This window comes from Dipodomys merriami, unplaced genomic scaffold (assembly GCF_024711535.1).
Source record: "Dipodomys merriami isolate MVZ:Mamm:240054 unplaced genomic scaffold, mDipMer1.0.p SCAF_9, whole genome shotgun sequence".
Classification (NCBI taxonomy): domain Eukaryota; kingdom Metazoa; phylum Chordata; class Mammalia; order Rodentia; family Heteromyidae; genus Dipodomys; species Dipodomys merriami.
This window is the reverse complement of record NW_027206512.1, coordinates 33,713,445-33,737,246: the sequence shown is the minus strand read 5'-3', so window position 1 is coordinate 33,737,246 and position 23,802 is coordinate 33,713,445. Positions and strand designations below refer to the sequence as shown.

Below are 23,802 nucleotides of genomic sequence, written 5' to 3'. Positions count from 1 at the left end.
GTGAGCCTAAACTTTGGACTTACTTTATATGATGTGTAAACTGTTCTCAGAAATTACTGATTGATTGATTGGTTTGTGATGGTACTGGGGCTTAACCTGAGGACCTCGTGCCCTTGTTTAGCCTTTTCACTCAAAGCTGGATGAAGCTTTACCACTTGGGTCATGCCTCTACCTCTAGTTTTTTATTGGTTAACTGGAGATAAGACTCCTACAATTTTGTCTGCCCAGGCTGGCTTTGGACCATGATCCTCAGATCTCAGCTTCCGGAGTAGCTAGTGAGCCACTGGTGCTCAGCTTAGAATTTATTTTAAGGTGCTTTCAGGCTGATGCAGTTCATGTTTATAATACCAGCTTCTGAGGAGAGATTGGTGCATCCTGGCTTGAGACCAGTCCAGGCAAGAAGTTAACAATACCTCATCTCAATCAATAAGATAGGCCTGGTGGAATATGCCAGTCATCTCACCTATATGGGAGACCTTAGATAGAAGGATCCAAGTCTGAGGCTGGCTCTTGGCAAAAACACGAGGCTCTATCGGAGAAACAACTAAAGCAAAAAAGATTAGGGCAAATGGGAGAATGCCTATTTAGCAAACACCAAGACCACAGTTCAAACCCAAGTACTGTCAAAAAAAGGAAGTAAAAACCCTAACCATGGTTTCATACAACAAAGCACAAATACACACTACCATCCACAAGCAAATGACTTATAGTAGCTCAATCTTAATTCAAGGATATACAAAACTTCCGTGCTTTTCATCTTTCATTTAATTAAATGCCCCTGAAGCCAGGAGACTAAGTTATATGCCCCATAGTCTTAGCCCAGCACCTGACTCTTAGAAAACCTGTCCATACTTAACTGAGGAATGGGGTCATCCGAAATGCAAGGTGATGGTATGCTTTCTTGTACTCATTCCAGTGATTGATGGGGAATTACAATGACTGATATCATCTTACACCTTTCCAGATCAATGTGTAACAGGCACTTCTAGATGGGAGAAAGCCACCAAGTCTTCATTCCCCAGCTAACCAAGGGCAGGAAAGGGGCAGACTCTCACATGGACCCTGATTTTACCTTATATTTTGTTATGTCTCCACTAGTTGCAGTGTATTTTCTTGCTGATTGTTTCAGGCTAACCTGATGATGTGTGAGTCTCTGGGTTCTACACGCTGGCAGGGAAGGTGGCCCAGGTGTATATGGGGGTCTGGGGCAGCGGGGGTGGGGGAGGGTTTGACCCAGAGGTACATAAGGCAGGTAACTAATGGGGCTATTTGAGAGTTGTTGCTATTCATAATTGGTTAAGTCAAAAGGAATAAAATCATGCATTCATATAAGGCTTTACAACATCAAAGGTTCTCAAATCTATGACTTCATTAATTTTCATAACCGTAATTGTGGCCCTTTAAGATAGGCTCTGCTAGCTCTGTTTTACAGGTGAGGGAATGACAGGGGGGAGAGAAAGGAATGTGTTTGCAATCACATTAGACTGTGCAGTCAGGACTTGGACTCTTTTCTTCTAAGATCAGTATTTTCTGCAATACCATTGCTATAATCTGAAGAGAAAGGTGATGTAAACAGCCTCCAACCCCATGTTGGAAGAAGGAGGTAGGAAGGAAATTACAAACATTTAAGCACAAAAAGGTTCAGGGCTGGTTGGGCGCGGTAGCTCACACCTGTAATCCTAGCTACTCAGGAAGCTGAGATCAGAGGATTGAGGTTCAAAGTCAGCCCAGTCAGGAAAGTCTGTGAGACTTTTATCTCTAATTAACCACTAGAAAACCAGAAGTGGTGCTGTGGGTCAAGTGGTAGAGCGCTGGCCTTGAGCTGAAGAGCCGAGGGACAGTGCCCAGGTCCAGAGTTGAAGCCCCACAACGGAAAAAAAAAAAAAAAAAAAGCTCAGGGCTTGTTTAGAAAAGAACAACAGTCTTCATTTTCTCTATTGAAACCCCAATCACTGTATTTTTCTCCAGTTTCTGCATTCAGCCTTCACTACTATGTCTCTAGGTTTCCCTGGTAGAAAAACAAATATGGTAAGAGTGTTTTTTGGGTATGACATTTGAGAGCTGTTCTAAGAAGCAGTAACCGCTACTACTAATGATTAAGGCAATGACAAGATTGAGCGACCCCACTATGCGCCAAGTACTGTGCTTGAGGTCTCAAATAAAGTCACTACTCTGACTGATAATTTGAGTAGACATCACTGTCCCTATGTTAGAGAAGATAAAAACTGAGATTCAGAGAAGTGACCATACAACGTAAGTAAAGAGACTGAAGATATGAATCCTAAACTCTCAACACTAATCCTTGTAATAGACATGATTTGAATTAGCATTCATATCCTATATGGTTTAAATAAGCATAAAAATATTACAACAATTGGAAGTTCATCCCACTTAGGCCTGAAGATGAATATTTTGTATGATTTATAAAAATCACAGTGTGCTTGTTTTCTAAGCACTTTTTCAGGGCTAAGGTCTTGGAGCTTAAACCTATTACTTCCCTGCACACCCCCCCCCGTCCCCCGAAAAATATCTCTAAGTATTTTTCAGCATATATTTATATACCAACAGTAGAAAAAATGAGCATGTTTTTGTTTCTTTGACTTTCAGATTTTTCTTTGCTATAAGAAAGCAGCTCAGGCAGGAACCCTGCAACCTAGAGACTGCCATTTCTCTAAAGAACCCTGCTGAGAAGGGAAATGACATTTCTTTATGAAGATCTCTGACATGTTTCCGACAAGATTTCTTTCCAGTGTGTTTCGGACATGTCATATTTTGCTACAGATCTTTTTATCCTCCTTCCCCATGTCCATGACCTATTTTATTACCTGGATTTCAAAAGTGAATGATGACAGTACAGTATAAATTCCCCTTTATAGCCATGTCTGAAATGTAAAGCTGCTGCCAAGCTGGGCAGGTGGGCCTACTCCATCTCAGACTCAGACTCTTTTGCTGCTCAGGGAGGCCAAGTGACCAATTCCAGCCAATTTGCTGAGTGGAGGGCTTCTGGGAAAGGTTTGTTCCCTGGAAGAATGGGCAAGTGGCGGTATTGCCCTTTCCCCCATCTGTTGTTAGAGAAGACTCTACAGATGGGGTGAGTGGCAGCCTTCTTGCAGCCATCAGACACAAAGAGAAAAGCCAACATGCAAAGGATAGAGCAGAATGACAGGAAAAGCTTGGGTCCTTGACAGCATTGTTAAGTGGTTAAATACCTGCCGGTGGTTATCCACACATGGATTCCTGTTCTGCAAGCAAAGGACATGGCTTTGGGGAAAGCAGGGTTCTATTACTTGAGGCAGACACATTCCTTACCAATAGGCCTGCTTTGACATTTTAGTCATCCACCTCATCTCCTCTCACAAGCGCAACCATTTCCTTCTATGTTAAGGAAATTGTACATCACAGCACCACTCTAACAGGTACAGATTATGAGTCTTATTTAGAAACCAGTTTATAAATAGTTGCACAACTGGTTCAGGAAATTGCTGTAAAATATTCCTTGGTTATTTGTTTGCTTTTTCTTTTTAAAACTATTATTTAATTTACTGTTATTATACAGGTGCTGTACAGAGGGGTTACTTTTACAAGAGTCAGGTAATGAGTACATTTCCTCCCATACAGTGTCTTCTCTTCCCTCACTCTCTCCCAGGCCCTCCCTTTTGTCTACATCCATAAGTTGTATAGTTCACGTTCATCAGTTTTCAGTGTTCTCCAGAATACACTACCAAACATAAGGTGAAGAAGACAGAGTCGTCACTTTGCTTATTCTCTTACCTAAAAATTCTTCTGGTCAGGTGCTGGTAGTTCATGTCTGTGATCCTAGCTACTTATGAGGCTGAGATCTGAGGACTGAAGTTCAAAGGCATGCTGGGCAGAAACGTCATTGAGACTCTTATCTCCAATTAACTATCTAAAAAGCTGGAAGAGGAGGCATGGCTCAAGTGGTAAAGTACAAGCCTTCAGTAAAAAAGTCAAGTGAAAGTGTGAGGCCCTAGATTCAAGCCTCAGTACAGGCACAAAACAAACCAACAAGAATTCTTCCATCTTTGATAAATGTCAATCTTCCATGAGAAACCTACTACATTCCACTTTCTTAGATGTCTTGATGCCTACTTGGTCCTAGGATATATACTCCATGTGAAGAACTCTGTGGGTCACATTCTTACTCTACAGAGTTGACATGTACACAAAATGAGGAAATCTCCCCAGAGGATTCAATTTTATTCATATTGACTGAGAATTTAATTTGTTCTTTACAGAGTTCTTATGTTCTTCAGTGATATGTTTTATTTTTTAGAAAACTATGGTTGATCTGATTACCTCTTATACGTTACTTTGCATTTTCTTAGGAAATGAGAAACGAGAATTGGCTGTTTTCTGTCACAAAACTAACAGAGCCACTGTGCCTTCTGGGAATCAGATCACCTGCAATTAGACAGGATGACCGTGGAATCTGGGTGATAAATTTATTGTGCTATGATAGACGTTAGCTGCTTTCCAAGCTTCAGTTGAAGTTATTATTAATTTACCAAAATAACACATGTAGATTCTTTGGGTATTTTTCATCAAAAGCACATATATGATTTAACAAGAACAATGACAAGAATACACACTTCTATATATGGGTAATAATAAAGGTGGCAGGAGACCCCATATAAGATATGTGGTAACTGAGATACAGGTTAGGGAAGGAAACCCACTGCACAAGTTAGAACCATGATGAGTGAATGAATGAGTGAATGAATGTTCCATGGGCTGTAGCAATGAGGTTTTGCTGCCTTTGAAATCAGTCAGGTTTTACATGTGTGCCTATGTTCAAACCACCTCTCCTGAATTTCCTGTTGCAGCTCCATGAGGATTCTGCTAATAGAAGCTCTATGTCTGCACACTGAAACACACTGTTTCTTGGTTGCCTAGTTTATAATATAGGAACAATGATTTTCCACAAGGTTTTTGGGAGGGTTGCAGAAGTGATAATGCATAGGTAAATATGTGAAAAATCTAGTAAACTGTATTGCGTTGTTTTTCTATCTCTTGGCCAAAGATGGGGCAAATTCTGCCTGAAATCACATTTATTTTATAAATTTATTGTCAGGCATTGTTTACTGGAATAAGTACTTCTAGTAGATACAAAAGACTTACAAAGGATTACAGATGCTGAATGTGTTGGAATTAAGGGACCCCGAGAAGAGGACAAACAAGACTGCTAACTTCCTTGAAACACTTAACTATAAATAGGTCTGTTTAGACTCAGAAGGGGGCAGTGTTCACCTCCAGGATGGGATGGAGAACAAAGATGAGGGTCTGGAGAAATGGCTTAAGGAAACAGATTTGTCACACATTAATGGCTCACACGTGTAATCTTAGCTACTCAGGAGCCTGAGATCTGAAGATCAAAGGCCAGCTCAGGCAGGAAAGTTCATAAGACTGTTATCTCCAAGTAACCCTCAAAAAGTTGGAAAAGGCTATGGATCAAGTGATAGAATGCATCAGAAACAGCCTGATATGCTAATGCCTGAGCATTATAGAGTGGATTCTTTTATGGTTTTAGTCATCAGAGCAGGCCACAGGTTTTCCCTTAGAGGTGGAGAATAACAAGACACGTCACAAACCAAGACACAGTGGTCATACATGGTCTCAATATTATGCATGGGAATCATATTTGAAGAGATTCTGAGCTGGAGGTGGTGGTATATGCCTATAATCTCTGCTCGCAGGTGGTTGAGGTAGGAGAAACAAAAGTTTGAGGTCAATCTGGGCTACACGGCAAAGTTCTATCACAACAAAACAACATCTCCCAAAACAACATAAATAGGTGATGAGAATGAATTGGATGGTCTTTGTGACAGGTATATTCCAAGACCCCCAAACATGCTGGAAAATGAAGAGAGCAGCAGAGCCTTACATGCTATGTTTTTGGTGTACATATACTCTTGTCATAAGGTGGTAAGTGTTATGATTTGCAGACATGCGGGATGACTTGACTTACAGGCTCTTAGTGGAGATGTCCTGCCTTTCTGTCTCATTTCTCACACTGCAAGTAAGCATCCCTTTGGCAATCATATCTTCTTGTTTTATTCTGTGCTTTCTGTTGGTGATTTAGCTGCTTGCATGACCTTCCAGTTGTACTGAACTATTCCTAGGAAGGAATATGTGCCTGATAAGCTTCACTCTCGCTTGAGTGACAGTGCTGTTGGCTAAGTGTTTAATGTTAATGAATCATATCATGTTAAATAAGGTGTCTCTAAACAGAAACACATGCAAAACACAGTGATGGATGGATGGACTGATGAACATGTGACCAGAGGCTCCCAAGATTCCAGTTGTGTTGTCCATAGGAACAGCAGGTTAGTATTCATTAACTCAGGGCTCACAACACTCTAGCAGAAGCTAACTAATATAAACAGTGAGACTGTCCATAGTACTGCTTCTCCATAATGCTGCTTCACTGCAGGAGAATTAACCTTTCTTGAAGGTTATTTGTGGGCCAACTACCTTGCTAAGCATTGACTCCTGCAACTGTCACATCTTGTAATCATGGTGGTATCTTTATTCTACAGAAGAGAAAACTGACACTCAGAGAGATTAAGTAAATTTCTCAAGGCCACACACAGCCAGGGCCTACACTAGAGTATCATGCCTGGGTCATGGGTCATAGTGGGAGATGATAACATTGAATGGAACATGGTTCTCAGTCTCAGAGTCTTTGTGAAAGTAGAAAGTATAAGGGAGAATTTGAAAAAGGGTCTTCACTGAGTGACAAGAGACTTTCCTGTAGGTTAGGCAACTTGTAAGTTAAACAGAGATTCTTTGTTCTATTAGAAAGTGAGTCCCAATGAGGTAACAGATAAAGGTGGGCTTTCATAAGCATGAAGTACACAAAAGGCCCACCCTTAATGATTCATCCATGTACCTGACATTAAATACTGAATGCATTAAATACTTACCACATCCTAGGGATTTCTGCACCCTACTGATTCAATGACGGGAAAAGTAGGTAAAAAGCATCACTAGTCTTAGACTGGAGTTGTGACTCCATGTGTAGAGCACCTGCAGAGGAAGCTTGAGAGCCTGAATTCAAACCCCAGTGCCACCAGAACAAATAAACAAAAAGCAGCTAGGCTCATGGAACCCAGGTTCTAGCGAAATCATTGAAAGGTTAGATCGTGTGGGTTTAGGTGAACACGCGGTCAACATTTCTACTTGGTCCAATTCAGATGAGAACATCAGAAGAGTCATGGTGAGAATTAGACAGAACACCATATTACCTGCACTAGTTGAGGACTAGACATTCTGAAAAGTCTCCAGCTGTAAGAACTGCAGGCTGGCCGGGCACCAGTGGCTCACACCCCTGTAACCCTAGCTACTCAGAAGGCTGAGATATGAGGATCACAGTAAAAAACCAGTCTGGGCAGGAAAGTCTGAGACACACTATCTCCAATTAACACCAGAAAACTGGAAGTGGCACTGTGGCTCAAGTGTTAGAGTGCTAGCCTTGAGCTGAAGAGCTCAGGGGCAGCGCCCAGGCCCAGAGTTCAAACCCCACAACCAACAACAAAAAAAGTAAGAAAAAGAAAAGAAAAAAAGAAAAAAACCCCACCAAAACTGCAGGCTGGATCAGTAGAGCCAACCCTGGCCATCATTTTCTGAAAAAATTTGAGATGCCCCAAAGTCACTGGTGGTTTCCATAGAATAGTTGTTCTAAGCCTGGGCTGGACATCTTCAAAGTGTTTACACATTCTGTTGCCCAGGCTACTTCCAGACCAATGAAATAAGAGTCTCAGAGTGGAGCTCAGGTATTAGCATGCTCAGGCATTAGCATATCAGGCTGTTTCTGATGCATTCTATCACTTGATCCATAGCCTTTTCCAACTTTTTGAGGGTTACTTGGAGATAACAGTCTTATGAACTTTCCTGCCTGAGCTGGCCTTTGATCTTCAGATTTCAGGCTCCTGAGTAGCTAAGATTACACGTGTGAGCCATTAATGTGTGACAAATCTGTTTCCTTAACCCATTTCTCCAGACCCTCATCTTTGTTCTCCATCCCATCCTGGAGGTGAACACTGCCCCCTTCTGAGTCTAAACAGACCTATTTATAGTTAAGTGTTTTAATTTTCTTTCATCAGTCCTAGGGCTTGAACTTAGGGCTTGAGCTCTATCCCTGAGTTCTTTTGCTCAAGACTAGTGTTCTACCACTTTGAGCTACCGCAACACTTTTTGTTTCCTGGTAGTTAATTGGAGATAAAAGTCCTGAGTTTTCCAGCCTAGGCTGGCTTTGAACTATGATCCTTAGATCTCAGCCTCCTAACTAGGTAGGATTATAAGTGTGAGCACCCAGCTGTTTTAATTTTTAAGCTGAGTCCCTGTTAGCCCACAACTCCTGTGTAAGTCAAAGAACAGACACATAAATTGCAGCAAAGAAATTATTTTCCACTAACAAGACTCTAAAATCCAGAGATAATCCCCGCTGTGAGCCTCCTGGGCACTAATTATACTAAATTTCTTGAAACATGATTTTGATTCACATTCTTGTTTGGAGCCAATATTTAAGTTTAAAAAAGAGCAAAAATGATCTGCATAATGCACTGACAGACATGCACGGGAGAGGTAAGTCCATACGTACTGAATGTAAGTAAGCTCTGAATGCAAAGTTATGTATCAAAACTGACAAAGGATGCTATCAGAAAAAAGCATGCGTGACATTACTTGAAGATAGAAATATTCTATGTTGTAAAGTATCCTGGCTGGCCAGCATCCTTGATCGTTCCCATGAGTTCATCTGCTTTGGAGTCTCTTATGACATAGGGGTAAGAGTCCCTGTCCTAGAATCCTCCAGAACAAGGTGGCAGTTTCCAGGGATTTGTTTATAAGAATATTATCCTATAATTTTGTTTGTAGAAACTTACACATAGGTATTAATGTTATGATACACCTGTTTTTGCAGGCACGAGAACAATGAATAGAGGTTGTTAGGCTCATGCAGCTGAGAAGCATGAAGGGGACTTACTCAAGTGATCTGACTCTCAAGTGCCCATTCTGAACCACTGTGCTGTATTTCTTTTTTTTTTCTTTTTTCTTTTTCTTTTTTTTTGGTCGGTCGTGGGCCTTGAACTCTGGGCCTGGGCGCTGTCCCTCAGCTCTTCAGCTCAAGGCTAGTGCACTACCACTTGAGCCACAGCACCACTTCCTGTGCTGTATTTCTTGGCATACGTTATCCTCTTCTTGGAGGCTGGCAGACTCAGCATACCATAAGTGGTGAAGGCAATTGGTAGGGGCAGTCTGGGATCAGCCTTGGAGACTCATGGAGCCCATGATCATCATGGGATGTTTCTTCCATCTTTGGACTTGTCCTGAATGGGGCAATAGGTTGGGGCTGTTGTATGGAGTGAGTTAGGATCCTAAAACATCTGAAATATCTTCCTCCTAAGGCAGTGTCAGCAAAAGATGACGCAATCAACCTCTCTTGGAAGGCATAGACTGGACTGGCTGCCTGGCAGGGGTGGCAGGCCAAGTGTTTGCTTATTTGCATGTATGGTGGCCTGCAGGTGCTTCTCATGAGTGTGGGGACCACAGCAGAGGAGCAGATTGAGCAAAACCTGTCATTTACACAGCTGCTTGGCCCAGCTGTGAAACTAGCAATGGGCTGGGAGGTGGAGAAAGAAAAGCGTATCACTTTGAGCTCAGCCAGACAGGAAAAAGGAGCAGTCCTCAAAGAGGGATCAGGTAGAAAGAAGCCTCAGATGAGAGCACCTCAAAAGGCGGCAGTGAGGGAGGGGCCCCTCACTTGGCCACCTGGAGCCTGGATCTGGAAAGGCCTGTCCAGCCCTGTCAGTTACCTCCTTGTGAACCAAAGGCTCAGCAGTACAGAAAGAGCCAAGTCTGATCAACTTTTCTTTCCTGCTCTGAGCCTCGGATCAGAGACACACTTTGGGCAGAGTGAGGCCTCGGGCTTGGAAGTCTTGGCCTGTCAAATATCTGATCTCTGCCCCAGCCTGCCCCCTCCAGCTGGGCTGAGTGCCTCTAATAAGCGGCCACACCACACGATCCCTCCTCTCACTGGCTCTACCTCAGAGCAGCTGCTGCTGTGCATGCATTTCATTGTCCATCAAAAGCTCCAAGGCTTCCTGAGGGAGATCCTTTGGAAGCCAAGGTTGCCATGTAATTGATGAAGCTGCTGTTGGAATTCACTTTCGGATCCTGAGCAGAGAGTTCTGAGGGCTCCCATGGAGAAGGAACTGGCTTTGTATCCTGCAGGCTTGGGCTAACCCTCACAACATTCCTGAAGCCTCAGTTCTGTGTGGTCCCTTTGAGACCCCTCTGAAAGTTCCAAGAGATCCAGGTCTTGATAAAATTGTCTTCCCTGCTTGGAGTCAAGCCAGAAGAGAGCAGAACAGATGTCAGATCTAAAACTTCCCCAATTTTACCACTTGACCGCTGGGGCTGGCTGGATAATCTGCAGTGATGCAAATACAATGCTTGTGAACTTCTCTTACTGAAGAAAAAGACAGCCTCTGTGGAGGTGGAAACGTCCTCTTTGAAGAAAACCATCATGAAGTTAGATCGTGATTGAAATCATCTGCATCTCTGTTAGAACACTAAAGCATTTCCTTCCCTCTCTCAGAAAGTCAAAATTGATTACTCATGTGAATTTCATGTGTTGTCATGAGACAGGCAGAAAAAAAAAAAAGGTTCTGATTTCTAAAAATACAAATTCCCTCAAGAAAGTAGCTCTCCGAAGGGCCGTACCTTCAATGAAGAGTATTCAAACTGGGGAAACTGATCATGGAATAGTGCAGATAGGGGTCAGAGGTCAAGGCTGATGCTCAGGTTAAAACCTTGGGAAGATGGTGAATATCTGAGTATGTTGACAGTGGTTTTTCTCCTTTATCCTATTCAGAGTTAACAGAGAGGCCTGGTGAAGATCAAACAGTAGCAACAAACATTCTGGTCCAGGAGGCCTTGTTAGGGCAAGTGTTCATGCTAGCTACCTCAGCACTATGACCCTAGAAGAGTTTCTTTATTAAACTGAAAAGGTCCACTTTAAGGTTTCCAGTTAAGGGCTGGGAAGGTGGCTCAGTGGTAGAGCGCTTGCCTTGCATGCATGAGGCCCTGGGTTCAATTCCTCAGCACCATGTAAGCAAAAAGAAAAAAGCCAGAAGTGGCACTGTGGCTCAAGTGGTAGAGCGCTAGCCTTGAGCCGAAGAGCTGAGGGACAGTGCCCAGGCCCAGAGTTCAGGCCCCAGGACACCCCCCCCCCCAAAAAAAAAAAGATTTCCAGTTAAGCCTGATGCTAGACAGATAGGTCTGAAGAATTGGTGCAAAAAGAAAGCCCACTATGTGAAATTCAGCTGGATACATTAATACTAAACTCAAGAAACCTGTTTTCCACTGAATGTAATATGAAATTTATTACAAAGTACACACCATCTGCCAAGAACACTCAGTGAAGTTTTGTTATAAACAATTTCGACTTCATGTTCATTGAAAGAGTTGTTTTAGATCTGAAGGTATCACATTCCCTTTGTGCATTATTTTGCACATTTATACGTGCAAAATAAATTCAGTAAGAGATTTAAAAATTTTTTTCACACAAGTTTGACTCTTGTTCTGAATATTATTATGTATTGTTATTATTAATATTATTTTGGCAGTAGTGGGGCTTGAACTCAGGGCCTCATGTTCTCACTCAGCTTGCTTATTCTGCAGATGCTCTGCCATTTGAGCCACACCTCCACCTTGCTTTTTTCCTGATTATTTTGGAGATGGAATCCTCATGGACTCTCCTGTCCAGGCTGGCTTTAAACCCTGATCTTCCAGGTCTCAGTCTCTTCATGAGAGAAAATCAGAACAACAACAACAGAAACTAGGCAGATAGGGAGAGTCAGTGGCTGGGGGAGACAATGCCCCTTCATCTTCCTAAAAGTCCTAGAAGGCAGAGATTGCAGCCCTGGCAGACACAACCCCTCTGATGATGGTAGAACAGACCTGTGCAGGGGACAGGAGCCATTCCCTTTGGGGTGGACAGTGATCCTACCAGAGGCCAGAACAGCTGAGATTTGCCCAAAGGGATATAAAAGGGGGGACTCCTCCTCCTCCTCCCGCTCCTTCTCCTCTTCTGTCTTGTCTTCTTCCTCTCCCTCCTTCTCCTCCTCCTCCTCTTCCTCCTTGCTCAGGAAGTTGGTGGACAGGACCTCATACAGCATCAGGTGGCTCTGCCAGCCAGGAGGCCTAGTTGGAGGGCTTATACCAACCCATCAGTAGCCAAGAGGTCATCCTCATCTTCCCTAGCGCCTTACTCCTATTTTCAAATAAACTTTGCTTCTATTACCACTTCTCCCGACTCATAATTCCTTATTTGGTGAAGAGAAGAAAGGACTCAAGATTTCTAGAAGGTTATCACTTCAGTAGTTAGGATTATAGGAATGAGCCACCGTCACTCATTCTGTGTCACTTTTGACCCACTGCCACCCCCTCTGCATTATTTTGTTTTAAGCTGTTTACTTGGAAATGGCTTTAGATTTATAAAAACAGAAAATCGTCGCAAATAGTCAACACTGCTGGCATGCATGCCACACTTTGAACAGCAAGGCTTTGTGGAGTTCATAAACTAAGTGCCAGCCCTGCTACTCACTCACTCACAGGCTGTGAGTGAGTTACCTTCCTTGCTTGAAAACTAGGATCAAAGTCCCCATTCCTTCCACAGTGAGGAGGAGGCCAGTGGGAGGACATCTGTGGAGGCCCTGGCAAACTCTAAAGCAGTGCTATGTATTGCACAAATGCCAACCAGCTCAGTGCTCACTGCAGAGCACCATGGAAGTTCAGAGTCTACTTGCTAACAATGACTTCACAGTGATGGGTTGTGGTACAGTGCCTACAGTGTTTTTGCATCCATAAAGTAATTTTACCTTTGCAGGAACCTCATGACACAGGAAGACTAAATTGTACATTCATTCATTACATACATTACCCTGAAGTTGTAAGAGTTGCTCTTTCATAGTGGCCAACTTTTGTGGACTTCGCATTGCCAAAACTCGCTGTAGAGAGCTTCAGACCATATGAATGGGCCTTTGTGGAGACTGGGTTAATAGGTCTGTCTTACCTGGTCTGAACCTTTCTTATTTTTCAGGCCCAAAGCCTCTCTGTACAGCTCTGGCCTGCCTAGGGAAGAGCAGATACTCCTGGACTTGATGGATGGCTATTCTCTGTTCCTCTCCCTATAACCTTCCGCCTGGTTAAGGACGACAATGGGGGAGTGGGGAAGGGGTGGTAACTGTTAACTCCAGTTGTTTCCAGTTAACCTTGGCCTGTTTCCTTCTGAAGAATGTAAAGGAAGTTTAACAGATTAGCGTTTTTCAAAGGGGTCACATTTTGCCATTAATCCAATTTGGGATTAAATAGCACTCAGCTCCTTTAATACATCAATTTTCAGTAAAAAATAAAAATAAACAGTCCTCCTACCACACACACACGATCCCTGCTGGCTTTCTGCTCTCCACCTCCCAAATGTTCTCTTGAAGGCCTGGTGGGGATGGGGTGTGAGTATGTCCTTAACTGACCCTGCAAATCCACATGGAAATCTTCCATGGACATTTCTCATGTCTCCATCCCGAGCCCACCCTGACTCACATAATAAAAGACACACTGGGAAATCTTTAAAATTGCCTTAAATCAGCAACTCCCTAATCTACAGGCACGCAAGTCCCCATCCTTTTCAAAGCGTTCTAACCACACTCATCCTAAATTCCAAAGGAAGTTACACTCGGATACTTCCTAGCTTACCAGTTCTGTTGACAATACTTAGGGTTCCCTTTTTACCAGTTACTGGGAATGAGATATTGTTTATTCCACAATGAAAAGCACAGATGGGTTCAGATCACGTGTGGGGCAGCTGGAGGTAAAGGAAGCACCACAATCTTATCCGCTGGGAGAAGGAATTTAGAATAAGGGAGGCCGGCTGCCCTTGGACTCTACCCAACGGTGTTCTGTCATTAAACTATCCAACAGAGAGCCTTATAAGGTAGTTTCTTTTGGAAGGCAAGTCTGCAGTGGACCCCAAGGGCAGGCTCTGGGGACAGGATGGAAATCATAGTTAAGAATGTCAGTAAATGCCTGCTCAGCATCTCTCATTCCCTGTGGAAACTATATAAAGCCAAAGGCTGAAATGGAAAAATCCTCCACCTTCCCTGCCTCCCCTCACTGAGGTGATTGCTCAGCTCTCCCAACCAGTCTCCTACTGGAAAGCCCTTCCTACTGTGCAAGCCAGCTGTGCCGGAGGCGATTTCATTCCAGCCTCTTAAATTCTATTTCCTTGAAGAATTATAGAACAGCCAGGCGCCTGCCATTTAATAATGAATTCCTGAACTATGAAGAAATAGGAACTTGCTCCTTGGATTACTTTTCACAAAAAGAATATTAAACTCAGGAAGGTCCTTCTTCAAGAGGGTCCATTTTCTTTTCTAAGGCTTCTTCAGCTTCTCAGAACTTTTCTACCATATAGTGATTAAAACTGGATAAAGTAATGCTGAAGAGCTGGTGATTCAGTCATCCGTCTAGAAGTTTTTATGCTCAAGAAGGACAAATGAGGAAAGAAAAGTTGCATTTCTACTGGGATAGACTCTTGGAGATGTGACTATTCCCTTTTTGGTGTGTGAGGAAGAGAAGAGAAAGAGGGAGAGGGAGAAGGAGAAATGCAGATTTAGAAGCAGGAAAGAGCTTCCTGAAATAAACCAAGTAGTGGTAATTTGGAGGCAAAGTGACCTGCGGGGACTGTGGGAGCAGCCATTTAATAAGAAATCAGGAACAGCTTCTCACTCCCAGGTAACCAACTGTTCCGTGACCAGCAGCGCCCCGGGCTTGACAGTGTTTCTAAGGTCTGAGAGACACCAAGGGCCTCCTGAAGAAGCCCTGACACCTGCAGTTCATTGTGGTACCAGTTCTCCAAATGGGAGTTGCTGACTACAGTCATGACCTTCCAATCTCTTCCTCCAAGGGGAGCCAACAGGGGCTTTCTAAATGTGTAAATTCAACTGTACCACTAGTGGCTCCCACAAACCTTGTGCTTGGAAGATCCAGGCTCTAGGGTAGTGGCTAAATATCACATCCTGACAGGACTCCGTATAGTGGTCAATAGCCCCTCTGCCTTCCTTTTCTGTGTGGCAGGCACAGGCTACACCTCCTTTATTTAAAAAATATAGCTTATAAATTTGCTTTCTCTCTCTCTGTCTCTCTCTCTCTCTGTCTCTCTCTCTCTTGGCAGTACTGGGGTTTAAACTCAGGACTTTGCCTTGCTATGCAGGTACCCTTTTAGCTTTTTTTTGCTTCAGTTATTTTTGAGATAGGGTCTCACTTAGACTATGAGCTTCCTATTTATGCTTCTTGCTTTAGCTGGGATGACTTGGCATCCCAACTTTCTCTGTGGAGATAGGGTCCTGCAAACTTGCCAAGGCTGACTTTGAACCTCCATCCTCTCAATTTCCACCTACTAAGTAGCTGGATTAAGGTTGTGAGCTACTGCATCTGGCTCTAAAAAGGCATGTCCTTGACAGCTTAAGGAAACTTATTATTTTTGCTGTACAACTTTTTTTGGCATGGTACTGGGGCTTAAATTTGTGCTTCCCATGCCTGCAGCCTCAAAACAGAGTGTTTTGATATATGTATATGTTGGGGAATGGATAAATAAATATAAATATCATGGCATGTAAATTCTCTCATTTTGTGTGTGTGTGTGTGTGTGTGTGTGTGTGTGTGTGTGTGTGTGTGTGTGTGTGTGTGTAATACCTGGGTTTTGTGCTTACAAGGCTTTTTGTGCTTACCACTGAGCCACACTTCCAGCCTTTTTGCACTTATTATTAATTTTTGTTGTTGTTCCCTACTCCTACTAAGTAGGGCAGGAACTCAGGGCAGCTTTTTTGCTCAAGGCTGGTGCTCTTTCTCTTAAGCCATAACTCCACTTACAGCTTTTCAGCCCCCCTATGACCCAGCAATCCCACTTTTGGGCATTTTCTCAAATAATCACAAACAAGACCATACTAAAGCTACCAGCACAACTATGTTTACTGCAGCATTATTTACCATAGCTAAGATATGGAACCAATGCAGATGTCCCTCAGTAGATGAATGGACAAGAAAATGTGGTATATATACACAATAGAATTCTATACCTCCATCAGAAAGAATGACATTGTCCCATTTGTTAGGACATGGAAAGCCTTGGAAAAAATCATATTAAGTGAAGTAAGCCAGGCCCAAAGAAACATAGGTCCTATGGTTTCCCTTATTTGCAATAACTAGTATACGTCTGAGACAAGCAAGAAAAGGTCAGATAAGATGATGTTAGGGGAAATGAACCCCAAGATAAGGAACACAAGTGGTTTTTTCATTCTTGCTATTATTTCTAACATATTTATTTCTTTTGTTGGTCATGGGGCTTGAACTCTGGGCCTGGGCGCTGTCCCTCAGCTCTTCAGCTCAAGGCAAGCACTCTACCACTTGAGCCACAGCGCCACTTCCTTCTAACATATTTATAAGGTGATTGTTTTGTTGCTTTGTATGTCCCTCCCCCACGGTATAACACCTGTCTTCACTGTATTTGAGGTTGGTATAATTTGGGGAAGGGAAGGGAAAAAAAACACATTGTTTAAATAGGGATACAGGTGGACTCAGTGCAACAATGAGATGTACAAAATGCTATGTTGAAAAACGAACTTTACAACTTTGTGGGGGGAGTGTAGTCATGGAGATGGGAGGGCAGGAATGGTAGGGGAAAAACAAAGGAGGAGGCAACAATGCTTGATAAGAAATGTACTTATTACCTTGCTCATGTAATTGTAACCCCTCTGTATGGTATTTTCACAATAAAAAACTTAAAAAAAATCTTACAAACTTTCCTGCCCAGGCTGGCTTTGAACTTTGATCCTCAGATCTCAGTAGCTAAGACTTTAGGCATGAGATGCTTGTGCCTGGATTGCACTAGTTATTTTTGAGACAGACTTGCTTTTTGCTTGGGTGTAGGCCTGGACCTCCATTCGCCCACTTCAGTCTTCCTGTCCTATAGGATGGTAGGTGTGCATCCTTATGTCTCATTACTGGTTGAGAAGGGGAATCCTATGTATATGTCTGGCCTGGCTTCAAACCTCAATCTTTCCAGTGGCAGTCTCCAAGTAGCTAGGATTACAGGCATAAGCCTCATGTACCTGGCTTTCACTTGCTTGCTTGTCTTTTTCTCCTTTCCTTCCCTCCCTCCCTTCTTCCCTCCCACCTTCCCTCTTCCCTCCCTTCTCTCTCTCTCTCTCTCTCTCTCTCTCTCTCTCTCTCTCTCTCTCTTCTTCTCTCTCTCTCTCTCTCTCTCTCTCTCTCTCTCTCTCTCTCTCTCTCTCTCTCTCTCTCTCCTTCCTTTCTTTCTACATTAAGTCTCTTGGCAATTTTTGAGCAAATAATATATTGCTAATAAGGAACATCATTGTGATGTGTAACAGAGCTCCTGAATTCTGGAAAGAACCCAGAACTGAGATTTTGTGTCCTTTTCCAACAGCTCAGAGCCCCAACCCCACCTCAGCCCCTGGTGACACCACTTTACTAGCTGCTCCTATGAGTTTAGCTTTTTAGGTTTCACATCATGTATCTGTCTTTCCATGCCTGGATTGTTTCAGTTAAGATGTTGCCAGGCGCCGGTGGCTCACACCTGTAGCTAGGATTCTACCTACTCAGGAGGCTAAGACCTGAGGATTGTAATTCAAAGCCAGCCCAGGCAGGAAAGTCTGTGAGACTCTTATCTCCAATAAACCACTCAGAAAACCGGTGGTGCTGTGGCTCAAGTGGTAGAATGCTAGCCTTGAGCTTGAGCTGAAGAGTTGAGGGACAGAGCCTAGGCCCAGAGTTCAAGCCCCATGACCAAAAAAAAAAAAAAAAAAAAAAAAAAAGATGTCATCCAGGTTCATCCATGCTGTCAAAAAATGACACAGTTTTCTTCAGTGGCTAAATGCTGAACAATGTTAGGAGAATAACATGGTAATTGTGTGTGTGTGTGTGTGTGTGTGTGTGTGTGTGTGTGTGTGTAAGTGACAATATAAGCATAGAAGGTGTGATGAATGTGTGTGTATAGTCAGGTGTAGGCAGGGAAGCATTCCAGGCAGAAGGCACAGCATGAAAAAGGCATGGAACCAAGAAGAATTAAGATGTGTTGAGATAACACAAGAACAGAAGAGAAGAGGCCAACATAATAGAATGCGAATGGATATATCCGTTTGTTTGGAGTGCCAGTTCTGAGGTTTGAACTCAGGGCCTGAGTGCTGTCATTTAGCTTTTGTACCTAAGGCTGATACTCTTCTACTTGAGACACAGGTCCACTTCTGGTTTTTGATGATTCATTTGAGATAAGAGTTTCACAGACTCTCTTGCCTGGGCTGGCTTAAAACCATGATCCTCAGATCTTAGCTTTCTAAATGGCTAGGATTACAGGTGTGAGCCACTGTGTTTGGCAGAATGGCATTATGTTGTGAAGATCCTTCTGTGCTCAAGTAGGTAGTTAAACTTGGTCCTAAAGGTACTCAGAAGAAAGACACTTAGGAATGATATTCTAGTACCATAAATAAAAATTAATTTAGAAGAGGAGAGGCAATCATATTCCAAAATATCAAAGTGTCTGAAATGTGTTTACCAAAGATAGAAAAGATTTCAAGAACCATCAGCAAAGATGTATCCAGAAACGGGAATAGAGAAGCACCAGGATCTCTTTCAACACTGTATTTTTATAACATGTCTCAGCTTCGTTGTATCAACTTCTTTTTATTAAACTGAATTATCAGATTCCCCCATTCTAGTTACCTAGGATTTCAGGCATGGCAGTAACATCTAATGGCTCTAAATTCATGATGACAGTTCCAGGATCTGAAATGATTACCTCACTGCCTTTCAAACAGATTTTTAGGCAGATGGCTTTGCCTTCTACTGCAGAGGAAGAGGAACAAGAAGGACAAGCTCACTATTTGGAGCTGAGTAAATGATGATCCTCTCAGGAAAGGAGAAGATTGAGGGCAGCGCCAGGGTTCAGGGTTCAGGGCTCAAGGGGAAATGCACTCAGAAACTGCAACCTGTACATGCGCTTTCCTAATTAGGAGGACCAGATTTTCTTTATGCCCACATAGTATCTAGCACAGTGCAGACAAGCTTCTATCTCCTCAACAATGTATGTTAAATGAGATTTAATAAATGTACACTGTTGGGGCTGAGACTTACAATGCTTCCTTTCCCACAAGAATCAAATATAATTCAACTTTCTTCTGAGGGCAGAAATAGCTGGAGCACACTAGAAAATGCATTTCCTAGCCTTTTCAAAGCTCCAGTTTAAATGACATAGAAGTAAATTGTGCTTTGTCTAGTTGGTTTCTAATTGTCACTAGCAAATTGTTATTAGCAAATTCTATTTGCTAATCATTGTCAAAGCACACCCAATATTCAAAAGAAATATACCAGGAGACTTGGTTTCTATCTCATTCGGTGTCTCTTCTGTTTCTCTCTCTTTCTCTCCCTCTCTCTCCCACCTGCCCTTGCCCCCCCCCTCCTACAACCTCTCAGATCAGGGTGGGAGGAAAGGCTAATTAATTTACATCAAGGTTTCCAGCTTCAGATGCTGTTTATATTAACCTCTCACAGGTGTAAGGAAAAGCAAGGAGTTTTGGAGAAGCTGGATATACATGGAAAATGAAGCCTTAGCTTTGGATGAACACCAGTCTTAATGTGTACCATCCTTCTGTATTGAGGGGTGGTGGAATTAAGAAGCAGGAAAGAAAATGGGATAAAACTGCAGATGAAATAACAATGCCTAAAGAAAATTGCCAGGCTAATGCTCTTGTCTTCTCCTTTCCACACTGCAACCAGTCCTGGGGTTTCAACTCAGGGCCTCCCACTCTGGTTTGGATTTTTGCTCAAGACTGGCACTCTACTACTTAAGCCACTCCTGACTTTTTGCTGGCTCCTTGGAGATGAGAGGCTCTCTGGATCTGTCTGTGTGGGATGGCTTGGAATGCGGATCCTCAGATCTGTACTTCCTGAGGAGCTAGGAATACAGGTGGGAGCCACCACCACCCAGCTAAATGTTCTGCTTTGATCAGATTGTGGAGAAAATTCCCTTTGGAATCTCAATATTTAGATGAATTCTTAAACAGTGCAAATGCCTCTTTTTATGATGTGTCTGATACATCACATCATGAAATCCAAAAGCATAAAGAGCTATTGCTGCTGGAACATATGCATGTATAAAGTGGGGTTGTGAAGCTTAAGAGGACTGTAAAATAGCCCACAGTAAGTTACGCCATGGAAGATTTCCAGTGGTGAACTTCAACATGGATGACATGTAACCTATTAACAGATGGACTTCTGGGAAAAGCTCTAAAGAAAGAATTGTTTGGAAATTTGGAGAAAGTGTGAAGAAGCAACAGCTTCTCTCTGTCAAATAATTGCCTTTCTTGCCTTTCCTACCTTGGCTAGGACTAGGAAAGGAACTGGCAGGCTCAGATTTCTAAGTTTCCCTTGAAATTACTGTTGATGGAAACTGTTATTTTAGGCGTTAGACTTAATTTTTTTCTCCAAGTGCAGACTTTATTTTTCTCATTTCGTTTATGGCAAGTTTGGGCTTGTATGGAATAAAACAAACAGTCAAACCCAATCTCAAAAGCATTGCTGCTGAATAGTGCATCCTGGAGACAAATTGTGCCCCAGAAAAAAACAAACAAATGAATAAAAAACAAGAAGGGAAAACCAAAATGGTCATAAAGCCCACAACATAAACTACATAAACTACATCATTAAAGTTTTGTTCAAAGAGTTTTTATTTTTGGCCCACAAGTGTAATTTGCTAGCTAGATTACTGTTTGGACACTGGCAGAAAACGTGTTAAAGTGCCTATTAAGAAATAGAAAACCTCATTTTAAAGTACAAAATCTGGGCAAAGAACTAGGAACAAACAACTTTCTAAAAAGTACTTCGCTATGAAAACTCCTCCCTCTCCCCAGAATAAAGAGAGAGAGAGAGAGAGAGAGAGAGAGAGAGAGAGAGAGAGAGAGAGAGAGAGAGAGAGAGAGAGAGAGAGAGAGAGAGAGAGAGAGAGAAAGCCATCTCTGGCTTCCCAAAACCGTGGGTGCAGCGCTGGTGAATGGCTTTGCCAGCTGTTGAGGACCAGCTTGGGGGAGTTTGGAGATGGCAGAGCCTGAGGTCTTGGAAACTCTGCTATTTATACCCTGGGTTCTGTGATTTCTCACTTTCTTGGCGCATGTACCAAACCTTAAATAAAGCCAATACCGCCTCCACCACCAAAACCAACAAAACCCCAAAGAGGCAAGCTGGCATCGCCCGTGGCTGTTGGCCTCGGGATGACTGCCAACTCTTCCTCTCCTGTGCGTCTCCAAGTTTGCTCTGGAGAGCCATCGCAGGTGCCAGGCGGACGCCCCGTCGGGTGTGGCCCGAGCACCACGGCGGGTAACAGGCGGCCGCCCCGTCGGGTGTGGCCCTAACACCAAGGCGGGTACCAGGCGGACGCCCCGTCGGGGGTGGCCCGAGCACGTACGCGCGCAGGCGCAGAAGGACCGCGCAGGTGCCCACCTTGCTCGCAGGTGCCCTTGCTGATCTGGGTGATGGCCTTCTCCCCGCGGCTCTCGGCCTTCAGGCTGGCGGCGCGCAGCTGGCAGGCGTTGGGATAGGTGGTGCCGTCGCTGCCGCACACCGGGTAGCGCGCCTTGCACACGCACACGCCGCTCACCACGGGGCCGCCGGCTGCCGCCCCAGCTTTGCCCTTCCGTCTCTTGCGGCTCTTCACGCACTCCATGCCCTGCGCGCAGTGCCCCCTGTCGGCGCCGCCGCCGCCGCACGGCTCGCCCTCGCCGCGGGCGCACACCGGGCAGCAGCCGCACGCGTCGCGCGTCTCCCCGAGCTGGCAGCCGAGCGGGGGCAGCGGCGGGCAGGTGGCCTGCTCGCAGGGGCCGCAGGCGTCCGAAGAGGAGGAAGAGGAGAGGGGCAGGAGCAGGAGCAGCAGCCCGGCGGCTCCGAGGAGCAGGGCGCACAGCGGGGAGCGCTCCATGGCGAGTGGCGGTGGCCTGGCGCACGAGTGAGCGCGTCGGGTCGGATCCGAGACTTAAAACACGCCGCCCCACCCGGCCCGGCCCGGCCGGGCCCCGGCTGGTCCGCGGGAACCCCTCCCCCGGGGCGGCCGGAGCGCGCCTGCCCCGCCCGGCCCGCCCGCGGGAACCCCTCCCCCGGGCCCGGGGCCCGCGTGCGCTCCTGCTGGTGGGGTGCGGCGGGGCGCCGGCGGCGGCTGGCCGCGGGCCCAGACGTTGGAGCTCAGGCACCAAGCTGGGTCACCGCGCCCCTGCGGGCTCCTGGAAAGCCTGAGACCTCCAGGGATCGCGGCCTTGCCTTGGTGGGGCAGCTTTTTGTTTTTTTTTTTTTAAACCTTTTATTTATTTTTGAAAACTGTTGAACAACAACTATGACTTTCAGAATGTTCCGTAGGTCTGGGATGCTTGAATACGGATTATTCTGTGCTTTGGGAAGCACTTTAAAGAGCAAGACTGTTTGTTTTTTTTTAAGGTTGGCATAGCTTTTTTTTTTTGCATTTAATTTTTTTTATTGTTATTACCAAGGTGATGCACAGAGGGGTGACAGTTACATAAGTCAGGTAAAAAGTGCATTTCTTTTTGGACACTGTCAACCCTTTCCCTGGCTCTCTCCCAGTTTTTCCCTCCCATCGGTACCCACAAGTTGCATAGTTCAACATAATGTCTAGTGAGTACCACTGCTGCACTTAGAACATATTTATTATTTTTGAAATGTGGATTTGGGGTCTTAGGCTTAGTGTGATTTTTGTGGTAAGGACAATTCTCTACCAACCACTTTTTTTTTTTGCGGGGGGGTCCTCAGAACCTCACCCCCTCTGCTACTACCTGTGCTATCTTATTTCAAGAACTATTTTATTTTATTTTATTTTTTGGGTCCAGTCGTGGGGCCTGAACTCTGGGCCTGGGCGCTGTCCCTCAGCTCTTCAGCTCAGGGCTAGTGCTCTACCACTTGAGCCACAGCGCCACTTCCAGCTTTTTTTTGCTTATGTGGTGTTGAGGAATCGAACCCAGGGCCTCAGGCATGCAAGGCAAGCGCTCTACCACTGAGCCACCTTCCCAGCCCCTTTCAAGAAAAATTTTAAGTGTGCCACTGGAACTCGAGTGAGGGCTGAGTCATTGGCCTGGGTCTCCATCAAGCCTCTGTTGAGCAAAACAGAGTAGTGTGTAGCTGGGGTAGCATGGAGTCCAGCTTCTCAGTGGAGGAGCATAGAAGCACCCAAAGTCTCCTAATTTTCACTAACATCCCCATATGGTTATTGAGACACATGATGGACAATTCCTCGGTGGCTCAGAGATGCTCCTCAAACAACTCCAAAGGCTTACCCCAAGAATCTGGGCCCTCTAAAACCTTTCTTTGCAGGCACCATTTTAAGACTGAACATTAAATACAAGAGTGTGCATTGCTCTGCATGTCCCGTCTAGATTTTTTTTCTTGGCATGATCTTTAGGTTTATAGGATGGCTGGCTGAAAGCCAGCTGTTCACAGCTGCGCAGCAATGTATGAACTTATCCTCACCTGTTTCCCTAGGGTTATTATTGCAAATTGTTTTTGAAAATTCCTTGGTTAAAAAAAATGGGAGATGGGAATCAAACACTCTAGAAAACATAGTACTGCTTTTGGCCCCCCCCCTTTTTTTTTTTAGCATATTCTAGAAAGGTGATGCCTTTTTTCAAAGACTGTGCTGATGTGACAATTGTT

The 23,802-nt window shown here is 44.2% G+C and overlaps 1 protein-coding gene across 1 annotated transcript in view; it reads right to left on the bottom strand.

Moving 5' to 3' along the window:
- The window catches only part of Igfbp7 (insulin like growth factor binding protein 7), a 70,376-nt gene extending 48,222 nt beyond the window's left edge, over window positions 1-22,154 (bottom strand). The window contains exon 1 of the mRNA XM_070013219.1: window positions 21,592-22,154. Within this exon, the coding sequence (XP_069869320.1) occupies window positions 21,592-22,066 (475 nt within the window). The 5' untranslated portion in view covers window positions 22,067-22,154. The remainder of the gene's footprint in view (window positions 1-21,591) is intronic.
- Between the last annotated feature and the right edge of the window lie 1,648 nt (window positions 22,155-23,802).